Source organism: Acanthisitta chloris, unplaced genomic scaffold (genome assembly GCF_000695815.1).
Source record: "Acanthisitta chloris isolate BGI_N310 unplaced genomic scaffold, ASM69581v1 scaffold27448, whole genome shotgun sequence".
Taxonomy (NCBI): domain Eukaryota; kingdom Metazoa; phylum Chordata; class Aves; order Passeriformes; family Acanthisittidae; genus Acanthisitta; species Acanthisitta chloris.
In genome coordinates, this window is record NW_008689097.1 from 22,477 (window position 1) to 34,442 (window position 11,966).

The 11,966-nt window shown below is 44.9% G+C and overlaps 1 protein-coding gene across 1 annotated transcript in view; it reads left to right on the forward strand.

The window, feature by feature from the left end:
* The first annotated feature begins 601 nt into the window (after positions 1 to 601).
* Positions 602 to 11,966, forward strand: part of RREB1 (ras responsive element binding protein 1) — a 74,689-nt gene continuing 63,324 nt past the window's right edge. The window contains exon 1 of the mRNA XM_009081306.1: positions 602 to 973. Coding sequence (XP_009079554.1) covers positions 943 to 973 — 31 coding nt within the window. The 5' untranslated portion in view covers positions 602 to 942. The remainder of the gene's footprint in view (positions 974 to 11,966) is intronic.

An 11,966-nucleotide genomic window follows, 5' to 3' on the forward strand; every position in this document is an offset into this window, starting at 1 on the left:
AATTTAAAGAAAGTGACTCTGTGAGTGTGCGTGTTTATATGACTGAGAAAATGTTTATGTGGAAGCATCACTCCTCAAAAGAAGTGTGACTTTCAGTATCGTAGGTCTGATTGTGATACTTAAGTGTTGCTTCGCTGTGCATGTATGAAAGACATTAGTTGAGTTTTCACTGGCAAACTCTTGCAGTACTACTGCAGAAATTGGGGTGGGTGCAAGTGGGTGCACAGGCCAGTTGATTGTTTTGTTGTTGTTGTTGTTGATTTTTATCTACTTGCAACTACTAGTTTACCCTGAATTGAGTTGAACCTATGCATAATTCATATTAGTTTGTTTCAGGCTAATATTTCGGTGTATTATATGTCAATGGGAGTCAGCAGAAGGAAATTAACTTCTTTTTTCAAACGTGAATTGTGTGAAGAATTGTTGTATCATCTGTCTGATGGCAATGTGTGAAGCACTAGCAGTGGAATTGGTTTTTTGGAAGAGGAGGGTGGTTTTGGACTAGCAGCAGATGCTTTTGGCTGGAAGAATAGCAACTTGAAACTTCACTTACTGAAGAAACCTGTTCACAATTTTGTCTGTTTTTTTTTTTTTTCCTCAGCGTTCCTGAAATAAACTTCCTGCAATTCTTTGCAGTGTGCAGGTGTCCAGACTCCCCTTTACTCATGGTCGCCTGTGAAACCCGTCAGGCAACTGAAGGCTGTACCTAAAATTCTGCCGGCAGTGCGAGCACACTGCAGTGGTCTTGGTATAGTTACGGTGGACACCTTGTGCAGCTACAGGCTGTAGCATCCCCTCGTAGTCCGAACAACTGAGTATTGCGGTCCAGGAGTCTACACGTGTGGAGGACTGCCTGGAGTAGAAAAAGGAAAGCTGCAGAGATTGTAAGCTGCTGCTTGATCCGTGTGGCTGTTGTGCCGAGGAACATCAAAACTTTGCTGGATGGATCCGACAGCTCGTTGCAAAGTAGAGGGTCAGTCTCGCTGGTTATTTGCAGTTCTTAACCTCAGTGGATTTTAATTTTTTTTTCTGTTTCCTTTGTTTTTATATTTTTCTCTGTATGCATAAGAGGATTGTGGCCTTGCAACCAGAATGCTCATGTTCAGGAAACTTAAGGCTGTTCCTACTGAAGGGCTTTGAAGATCAGCAGGCATTTCCTCCAGGGTTTGCAGCATTGTTGGAGGAAACAGTTGCTGCAGAAGTCTTCAGGCCTATCCACCCGACTTTGGTCATTCCTTACCTCACCAGCACGTGGATTATTCTGTTTGCAGACTGTCTAAGCTCCACGATGACCTCCGTGGATTCCTCATGAGCTTTTACAAGGCCAGGCCAGTGTACTTTGTAAAATCCTTTAGAAATGCCTGCTAGGGTTTTAAAGTCCCAGAGCAAAGGCTCTGCTACAAGGAACTTGGAGGGTCAGCAGCTGGATATGGTTGTGTATGAAGGGGGATTTGTGTGTGTGTATGCAGTTCTTGTTGTAAAAATACATATTTTTTCAGGTCAGAGAGAGGTATATTGTTTCTGAGAAGGCTTCTTGTACTCATCTGATAAAGCTGAGGGACTTCTGAATTCCATAAGAAATTGTTGAACTGGATCCCTGTGCCCCTTTTTTGCATGTGTGTTGCAGGCTATGAAAATTAACAGATGCATTTTCATTTTGTTGGTGTGCTGGAAGCACCTCCAGCAGGTTAGTTTCACTGTGTGTCCTTCAAAATAGAAAGAAAGCTCATCCTGAAGAGTACCATTGGCAAGTACCACTGCTGTTTAAAAATTTCCTAGTGGCTTTCCTGTGAGGATCTCAACTTGGAGAGGCTTGCCGGCAGTATCTATTGCTGTAATTAATTTACCTGACTAAACCAAGAAAGAAACTTTGTATTTTAGAATTTAGAGCTCTGCAAACAACCCCGAAGGCTTCCAGCTCAGCTGGTATAAGCCAGTGGGTGTGCTCACAAAACCGTGGCAACTTGTTCATCAGTGGTGGGAGAGAGATGTTTTTCTGAAGGGTGGGTTTCTCCTTCACCTGGAGGAAGCAGTAAACCTCAGTTTGAGTGATCTGTGGTGCTCCGCATCTATGGCAAATACATGTCTAGGACAAACCCAGGTAAAATTAAAACAGACAGTTTCTATCTTTTAACTCTGTTTCACCATAACAGGAGAATGGCAAGTGATGGTCACCTGTGCTTAATATCACATGGAGATTATGTAGGTGGTGTATATCTGTTCCTAGTCCTCAGCAGACTGTAGGTGGTTGACTTGAGTTTGTGCCTTGTACAGTGCAGGGCAGATGTTGGGTTTGGCTTGTGGCTCTGCAAAGAGTCTGCCCCATGTGGAGATACAAGCTAGGAAGGAACACTACAGGTTATCTTGCTAATGAAAAAGCTGTATATCCGCTTGGGATATTGCAGTTGGAGGCTGACATTACAAGTGCCTCCTAGGGTGGTGGGAGAGTGAGGGCTGCACAGCACATTTTTTAATTCCTTTGCTCCAGCACATCTCTCTCTCCTCCCTGTGGCATGTGGTTTCCCCTCTGAAAATTTCAAGCTAAAACTCTCTAATTAAAAAATCTATTTCAGGGCGGGGGAAGGGATATCATGTGTGTTTCTGAACTTTTCTAATTATCTTGATTATAGATTTTTGTTGTTGTTGAAGATTGTGATGAGGGAATAGTTCCTGTGCTGACCAGAAACAGAAGACAGGAAGATAATGATGTTAACAAGGTGGGGGAGAAAAGGAGGTGTTTGTTTAGAAGAAGCCTAGTCACTAAAGCCTGTGGGGCAGAGGAACCCTGCTGATAACACCGATGAAATAGTCTGCTTCTTTCCTAACTTTAGAGGAGTGGAGCTTTGTAATAAATGGCTGCCATGTGGCAGCTGTCTCCCAGCTTCGTGAGCCTGGCAGTAGATAATCCTGTCAGCAAGTCATGCTCCCTGGAAAAGAGCAGTGAGAAGAGCTGCAAACTCTTGAATCATTCTCCCTGCAAAATATTTGCATGTTGAATCTCTTTCTGCTTAAAACAAGTTTGGTAATTTGGTGGAGGTTCTCGTCTTTAAGTAGCATTAAAGTGCAGCTGTGTTGGCTTTTAAATGAAATGTTAGAAACGTGCTGAGATGTTGTGATTCTCTTCTCTCTTTAAAAAAGCCATTTTAGTTTTGAAAGGTGTATGTTCCAGGGTACAAAATGTGCTGTGTAGAGAAAGGATACTCTGTGTCGCTATCCCCGTGTGTTAAGAAATTACAGGTTGAGCATCTGAGGTCATGATGATCCTTAAAATCTTGAGACTTTAAAATTAATCTGTTCCCTTTAATTTGCTTTGTGTATTTTGCTGAGCGTGTGTCGCCTCTGTCCTTTTCCCACAACCCAGAAAACTAGAGCTTTGACTTAAAAAAAAAATGAGATTTTTGTGCAGTAATGTAGCACCATCAGATTTTTACAGGCTCATGGTAAAACCATAACAGTTGACAACACTACCACCAGGAAATGGGTTTAAATCCCTGTAATTTCTACTTTTTCTTTTCTCATTTGATTGTTATCTTGCGAGGCATAAAATGTTTTGGCATGCTGCCTGGTACAGTGCTCCAAGCTGAGAGTGTGCTGGCATCTCCTGCAAGGACAGCGTGGTCAGGCTGCAAAGGATGAGTTGGGGGCTCTGCAGGAAGCAAACTGATGCTCTCCCCCCTGGGCTTGCCTGTGTAAGGATGTTTGCTAGCGTATGGATGCAGTTACAGTGAAACGCCGCGTGGAACAGAGCTACTCCAAAAGGAAAGAATCTTTTCCTGGTTTAGCTTACCCTGTTTTCAGAGCGGGTTTTTTGTAAAAGTACCTGTGCATTCAGTCCCTCTGCGAAGCTCTCTTTAAATCCTCGTCTTGGAGGAAGAGGGTTGCAATCAGGGCACAGCACAAGAAGCAGGGCACTAGCACAGGAGATTTTCTGTATCTTCCTCAGTGTGATTCATCCTGCCTCTCTAATCCCTGCCGAACCCGTCCTGCACACACACAGCGCTGCCTCCTGTGAAGAGCTAGTGTGAGGGGGTGAAATGTTTGCTCATTTCTCCCTCCAGAGACTTGCCTTAAACCTTCACCTCGAGTCCTGGGTCCAGCGCTGCCCTTGGCTGAGCCGTCAGGGTGAGGAACAGAGATGGGGACAGGCCCTCCCTCCTTCCCCCCTCCTTCCCCAACAGCTGCAGGCACCAATTGCCAGTGAGCAGCCTGGCCGCATGGTTTTGTGGCTTTTCTTCCTCTGGTTACTAATGTTCCTTCTTGTTTCCGTGATGCTGTGCAGAGGAACAACCGGACAAATTGTCTCCTCTCAGGGTGGGTGCCCGGGCATCTGCAGAGCCAGTTGGTGTGGCACAGGAGCCCCTGTTTTCTCAGTGACACCAGGGGCTATTGATGGCAGGCTGGGGCTGTGCTGCTGCTGCACAGATGCCTGCTCTTGGCCCACCTTAAAAGGACAAGATATCCCGTGGTTCAGACTGGCCATATATTGTCGGGGATGTCAGCATCTCCGTCACAGCTACCCAGCTGAGCGCAGCGTCCTGCTTCGCCTGCCCTGCGTGCCTGCAGCCTCTCCCGGCCGGAGCCGAGGGGCGCTCTAGCTCACACTCTTTGAAGAGGAGGTTGCTTTTCTTTTCCATTACTCAGAAATGTTTTCCATCTGGCACTCTCTAGTGCAGTGCATCTAGCTTACCCCTTGGGCTTTTGGACAATTATTTTGTTCCCTCAGCACAGTGCTTGCTTAGCCATTGTAGGTGATGGGACATCAACCTGTAGCTCCCCCCCAACTCCCTCCAGGGTTTTCAGTTAACAGGGTTTGTCAGGGCAAGGCAAAAATGGAAAAAAGTCCAAACTCACAAAGCTACATTTTTGATTGGTTCCTCATTTGGCATCCCTGGTCCCCTCTTGCTTGTCTTGAGATGGCAGCAGCAGTAGGTGAGGTTTTGTGTCCCAGGGTTGTGCTTCCCCTGGGGTTGCTGGGTCTCCCCTTGGGCAGGAGCGTCTCCCCTTCCTACTGTTTGGCAAGGAGACATGCATAATGGGGTTGCCCACTGGTCTGCACTTTGGCTTCCTCTGCCCCTCTGCTCTCTTGCCTTGCCCTCAGGTCCTGCAGGGCCATGTGAGCGGTGGTGGTTTTGGCAGGCAGTGTGACACCACTCACCTGACCCATTCCTGCCTTTGTGAGATACCTCCCTCCTCCCTGCCGAGGGAAAGTGCCTTCAGGGCCCAGTCCCTCCAGTCTCTGGCTCTGCTCTGGGCTCCCACCCTCTCCCACACTGCATCCCAAGGTCATCCCGTTGCCTGGTGGGACTCGAGCCAGCCCTGGCCCAAGGGAGAGATGCGGCAACCAGACTAGGGAAGGCTGATTGGTGCGGGGAGAGACCCCGGGCTGTCTCCCAAGGAGTGCTGCCCTGCTGCAGCCAGTGCCAGCCCAGGGGGACGTGAAGGGACTTTCTCGGGTCGCCACTTCATCTAAGGCAAATAAACTGGAGTTAAAGCCAAGAAATACATTGACTTCCTGGAACTCTGCGAGCCGTCCGCACAGCTGTCCCTACTCCTTGAACACATGCTAAGCAGAGCTTATAAGGACAGACAGTATTGCTTTTGTGTCCCTTCTCAGCCAGTGGGGAGGGTGCAGGGGAGGGGATGTGCTGGGTAAAGCCCAAGGCCTGTCTTGTTCCGTGTTCCCCCTGCATTGCCGTGGTTCCCAGTGACTGGAGGATGCCAGGCTCCCTTCCCACTGGCCTCCTGATGGCTGCACAGGCAGGCAGGGATGAGAATGGAGGGGTGGTTGCAGTTGTCTGCATGGGAAGGAGTGGAGGCATGTCTGCTTACAGGCCCATGTTTTACTCTGCTGTTGCCCTGATTTTATTTTTTCCACCCAAAAGTGGTGCCCGTGGTCCCCGGTTTGTTAAGATGTCTTCAAATCTCAGTATCCTATCTTACTTGAACAAGCTCTTGAAGCTGACTGCAGTTTGGTGGCAAAGGCTTCCTGGAGGGCCAGGTGCTCACTCACAAGCTGATATGAACAGTGAAGATGAGGAACAGCTCCTAGATAGGTCATTGGTTGGGGGGAAGGAGTGTTAAAGTGTTAGAAAAGTCTCAAAATTCATCAGCAGCTGCTGATTCTAAATACTGCCACAGGTTCTTGCGGTTCTTGTAGTGGTGTGTGTTTGTGTAGCACTGCCATCCCTGAAAATGGCAGTGCTGGCCAGAACTCGGTGCAGGCTCAGATCAAACTCTCTGAGTTGCTTACTGAGTGTGCTGGGCTTTCTTCTTGGGAGCCTGCTGGCTGTCGGGTTTTGCTTTCACTCTTGGTGCCGGAGCAGCTTGTGTCTTGGTTCTCTTTTCCAGCCGTTCAAGACCACAGGCTTCTGCGTGCGGGCTGTTCCCACAGCACACAGCACTTGCAAAAAGATGCAAACGTGGGTTCCCTGTTAGCAAATGGAGCACAGGGTGAAGAGCATAGGCATGAGTGCAGTTTTATTAAGGCTGCCTGGTACCTCCGTGCATTGCCATAAACCAGTTGGACCATGTAGGTGAATTTCATCCAGGAAACCCCTGTTTGTCGGTACAGAATGTCACTGTTACATTAGTGTAGCTTCCTTGTTTTCAGTGTATTGCATTAATGTAATCATGGTGATTCAGAGTTGTTGTTCATTTAGGGCATTAACTAAATTCAAGTTCTGGGATGCTTTATGAAGAGAAGCCTTTGGTCATCCGAGGCAAAGTCCTGAGGAGCATTAGTGGTCCATAAGTCACCAGAAAGTGATTTTCAAAAGCTACATAAAAGCTAAAGACACACGTGTATCCCATCATGCTTGCAAGGAAATAGAAAAGGAGGAGTAAATGCATCTCAGTATTTAAAGGTTAGCCTGACTGCCAGGTGTTGTGGCAACAGCATACAAAATAGTCTGGAAATACAGGGGTCATCTTGTTCTTATTTGGTGCTTCTCCCCTTGATCCACTCCCACACCAGAAGGTGGTCCCTAGCTCTGTTTTAAGGCATGGCCCTGAGCATGTGCATCACTTGTTTATTCCGTGTCTAGGAGTACCTGTCTGTGTATAAATTAGGTAAGAAAAGGCACACAGATGTTGTGGGCTCTTAGGGTTATTGTAGGAAACAAAGTATTATACCTGCATTAACACAGGTGAAACAATTGTGTTGCTAATAGCTCAGAGTTCATAGAAAGGGAAGAGACTGTCTTTTGGCGCTCAGTACCTTTCAAGGTAGGTTATTCCTTTTGGTTATTGTCTTTTAGGGGGGTTTTGTTTGATTTTGTTTTTTCGTAGAGAAAAATGTTACTTACAGGTGCAGGTTCAAAGGTTTTGGGGTAGCAATCTTTTTACTGAACACTAAGTGAAAGAACTGCCACCAGAAACTCCCTAGACACTGTCTTTCTTTCTCTGCTTGTCTTCCTTTCCCCATGGGCTGCTCTGTGCTGGTGCTCCAGCAGTGGTGACAGTGAGGTGACACTCCCAGTATAATTCTCTACAGCTGGAGTGCCAAGTCAGCACCAGCACTTCAGTAGCAAGGGCAGAGTTGGTATTAAAAAGGTCAGTTGGGAAAACTTTGTTCATTTGGTTTTCCTTTGCCTTGAGGCACTGCTTTGAATAGTGTTAACCCTTTTTTCTTCCCACACTGCATCTTTTCACCCTCTTTCCTTCCTGCCAACTTTGATGCAAGATGGTGTTCAAAAGGCATTGTGGGTGACACTGCACATCTCTTTTGGGGTGGGAGTGATCATTTGTGCTTGGAAGTGTTGCCATGTGCTCTGGGAGTACAATCTGCTCCCCTGTGTAGAAACTTAGTGGAAGAGCAGTGCAGCAGAAAACGGTTTGGAGTGTGGTGTAGCAATTCTTAGGTATTATAATCTCAAGGGTAAACGGTAAACTTTGTTTATTCAAATGCGATATCCCTCTTTGAAGTTCTGTTCTCGTCTAAATTTGTATACTAACAGGTCTGGCCTTCATTTAAATAATCCTTGGGGTTTTTTCCTGCCACATAGGGAAAAAAAACCCAGTGGGAAAGCCTTGGCTAAGCTAATAGTGTTGCTAAGATGGAAATGATGAAGAAGGCTCAGGATTCCTGTTTGGGCCTCATGGGAAAAAGTGGTTTGAAATGCATGTGTGGGGGGGGTGCACATTCCTAAACCTGTCATTTCTTTTCCCTGTTTTTCCTTTCCCACCATGTTCTGTACTACATACTATGGCATGTTTAATGAAACCAATAAAACTATTTGGCTGAGAGTGTTAATCTTTCCTTGGCCCAATTAGCACATGGCGTCTACTTTAACGTTAATGTGGATTTTTTTCAGAAGGCAAAACAATGAGCAGCTTTGTGCTATGTACCAGGTTTTCCCCCTTCTTGCCTGTATTGTGTGTTTCTTCCTATCTATTCCAAAGGGAGAGCTCATGTGCAAAGACAGTGGAGCAGTCTGGAGCAGGGACTTGCACCAGCTCCCAGGGGCGGGAATGTGCTGCTCTGTGCTTGTGTAGCTGCCTCTCAATGGCAAGTCAAGTGACTGTGACTGAAGACTCATCATTTCTTCCTCCTTTCTTCTTCCTTCTCCTGTGGCCTGTGTTCTCCTTTTCACTTCATCCCTGATGCTCTACACCAGAAGGAGAAGCAGCTGTAACTGTTCAGAGTGGTCTTAAAATTAAAAAATTAAAATCAACTAAGTACACATAAGTGAAGGGTGGGAAGTAACTGCTGATGGCTTCAGCTTCAACATCCAGTGGAGTCACACTTTATCCCAAAGGAGGAAATAGGTCTAGCAAGTGTCTTCCTGTACAGACTGAATGGGAAGCAACAAGTTTTTTTTTTCTTTCTTTTTTTTTTTTTTTAAAAGCTCTGCTTCCACAGTGCCTCTCCCATTAGCTGGTTATGTGGGCAGCAGGGGTGGGCCTCTGTCAGAAATAGGAGCTAAACAGGAGCCTCAGGTTTCTCTGTGGGATAGAAGTTGCCCCAGTTTCTTGCTTTCAACATCACCAAGCAGAGGGAACACATTCCTGCAGGAGAGACAGGTCTCTTGGTGTGGCCATGTAAAGAGAGCTGCTGCATTGTTTTGTTTGGTCCTGTCCCCCCTACCATGTGCTACTGCTCTTGCTTAGTCACTAGCTCTCTTCTTTTCCTCCTTTTCACAGAGGAGGAATGTGACACTGGGGGATTTCTTCAAAGTAGAAGATGATTTGAATGCTTGTGACCACTTCCCTGTTTCCTAGAGGCTTTGGTCCGATGTTGAGTGCAACCTGAGGCTGCACTGTTTGCCAGCTTATTTCCTGTTTGTCCTTTTTCCTGGAGGTCTTTGTTTTCTTTTGGGGAGAGGGAGGAAGGAGGCTCCATCAGCACAACTGCCAAGCAGAGGTATTTGTTGTGAGCTGGGAAGGCTTACTGTCCTGAAGGCAGTATAGCATAGGACATCTGTGGTGATTGCTGCCTGTCTGATTTCCCTGAGTTTCGTAGGTGCTATGGAAAAAAACCCCAACACTTCCCATCCTCAATGATGCGTATTTAAAGGAAAAAAAAAACCAAACAAAAAAAACCAAGGCTGCAAGAGAGATCTCTCAGTATGTTCCTGCCTGAAGGCTCTCTGCCACGGGTTTTCCCACAGGAAGGAGTGATTTGGCCCAGTATTCTTATTGTTTCTATATCCTATTGCAAATAGAAAGTTATGCTTCTGAAATCGGTGTCTGCTGCTCATGCAGTTGTCTTTGTTTCAGAGGTGCATTTTTGCTTCATGTAAGAGAGTGGAAAATACATAGGTATATAAAAGCATGCAACCAGTGGTACCTACTTCAGTGGTGATCTTCAGACTGATTTCAAAATGGGAAATTTTTAATGTACAGAAAATGGTTTTAAAAACAAGATCTGTGACTACATATCTTTGTTTGCCTTAGCAGGAAGATACTTAGATTTGGAAATAAAAAATACTTGTTGGTTCATAGAAATTATAATAACATAGTACATAGCTTTCCTTTTGAAAGAAGGACAGAGAGCAAGCTGGCAGGTTTTTTTAAACCATGAGGTAGATTTTTTTTTTTAATGTGCATGATACCTGCCTCTTCTGCAGACTGTCTCTGAGCATTTCCCATTTTCAGTGTTGCTGAAAGCAGCACTAGGAATTCTGACCCTAGTTCTCTGGGAAGCTACTCAGCTCTCTTAAAGTTACATTGGCAAACATGGGAGTCTTCACAGTTGCACAACAGATTCTTTCCAGGATGTATCGGTGGTGACATTAACGTCCTATGTATTGACTGAAAGATGAATGAATTTGTGTATTTTGGAAGGAAGAGTTGTTTTGTTTGTTTGAGTTCTTTTTTTTTTTAAGGACTAAAGCACTTACTTGTTTTAACAGAAATCTTTCTAAAAAATTTAAAATGGTCCTTATTTTTGGTGGTGCTAAGCAGATATAGTAAGAAACTTTAGATTTAGGCTGGTCTCAAAATCAATTCTTGTGCTTGCTCTATTCAAAATTAAGTCAGCTACCACATAAATGGTTAAAAGGTTGGGGGGAGGAGAAATTACTGTGTTGCTTTTGAATGAGATGGACATTTTTAAAAAACAAAATAACAGTGAAGTTACAACAGTTAAGGACAAACAAAATAAAGATAGGCAAACAAATGGCTCCCATAATTACTGGAGAAAATATAGAGGTATGGATGCTTGGAGCTTGGTTGGAGCAACAAATCTGTGTTGCAGTGACCACTAATACTTTCTTAACAGAAAAGTACAAAAGCGATGAGGGAGAAGTTGCCTTGAGTTATTCAGGATAGTATTTTTGTCTGTTTTTGAAGGTGCAGATTGAAAGCAGTGTTTGTTAAGAGGTTGATGTTATCCTGAGTCCTAAACACTGGGCTTAGTTGGGTCCCAGGTTTAGTATCTAGACTGCACTGGCTCTCTATGTCAGATAATCTGTGTGCCACTCGTAAGAAGGTTGGCAGCTGCATGTAGGAAGGTTGAATCCCCTGCTTTGTCTGGCATGACATGAAATAAGGAAGTGTTTTATAGAAGGTGGGCCTGTTTCTATTTGTCTGCCTTTTCCTGGGTGCTCTAAAATGTTGGTAGTTGGGATAATGTAGTAATTTATTCTTTTCAGATGCTTTTCAAACAGCTTTTGAAAATGAGTTACGTGACTGATTTGCATGTCATCCTTGAGAATATCTTTTCTTAAAAGGAAGAAACCCTGTTAACTGTGGTTTGAGGGCAATTGTCTCTGCTTTCTGATGAAAGGAAAACCTGTATTAAGTTTACTGGCTGTGATTTGTACATCTGAGATGGTGAAATGTCCACAGTGTGTTTGTTTTAATAATTAAATAAACACTTTGCTTGTAAGGTTATAAAGGTGTATTTCTCCATTAAAAATATATCAGTTTTCCATATTACAAATAAACTTTTCCAAAGGCTATAGCTGTGAGCACTGTAGGCAGAGAACTCCTCTTGTTTCTCATGTATTGATCATTCCCCATCGCCTCTAAAAATGATGCCCAACTGCCCTGTCATTCTCCAGACAGAGCAGGTATCCTTCCTGAAACCCCAATGATAGCATGACAAGTTTGGGGTTTCACAAAAGGGGTGTGGAAGAATTCTGTTGGTACATATGATGGTTGCTTATGTCTTCAGCTCATCTAGGAATCTTGGGCAATGGATGTGAGGAATGTGCAAATGGTCCCAGAAACCTCAGTAGTCATTTCACCATTGCTAGAAGGAAGAAGGTGGTCACCATGAGTTCATGTATTGGAGTAAATGTTAATCCTCCAAGAAGAGAGGAGGGGAGCAGTTCATGTATGAAACTGAATTGCTTATATTCTCCACTGCAGAATATTCTTCCAGCTTCTTAATCAGTGTCATGACTGTTAGTGATGTGCTAGCTTGCTCTTTCTTCCTCCTCCTGTTTTTTGCTGGCTTAATACTGGGGACCAGGCTGATAAGGGTTTCCTTTCTTTGACTAGATTTTGCCACTGGCAGGGTC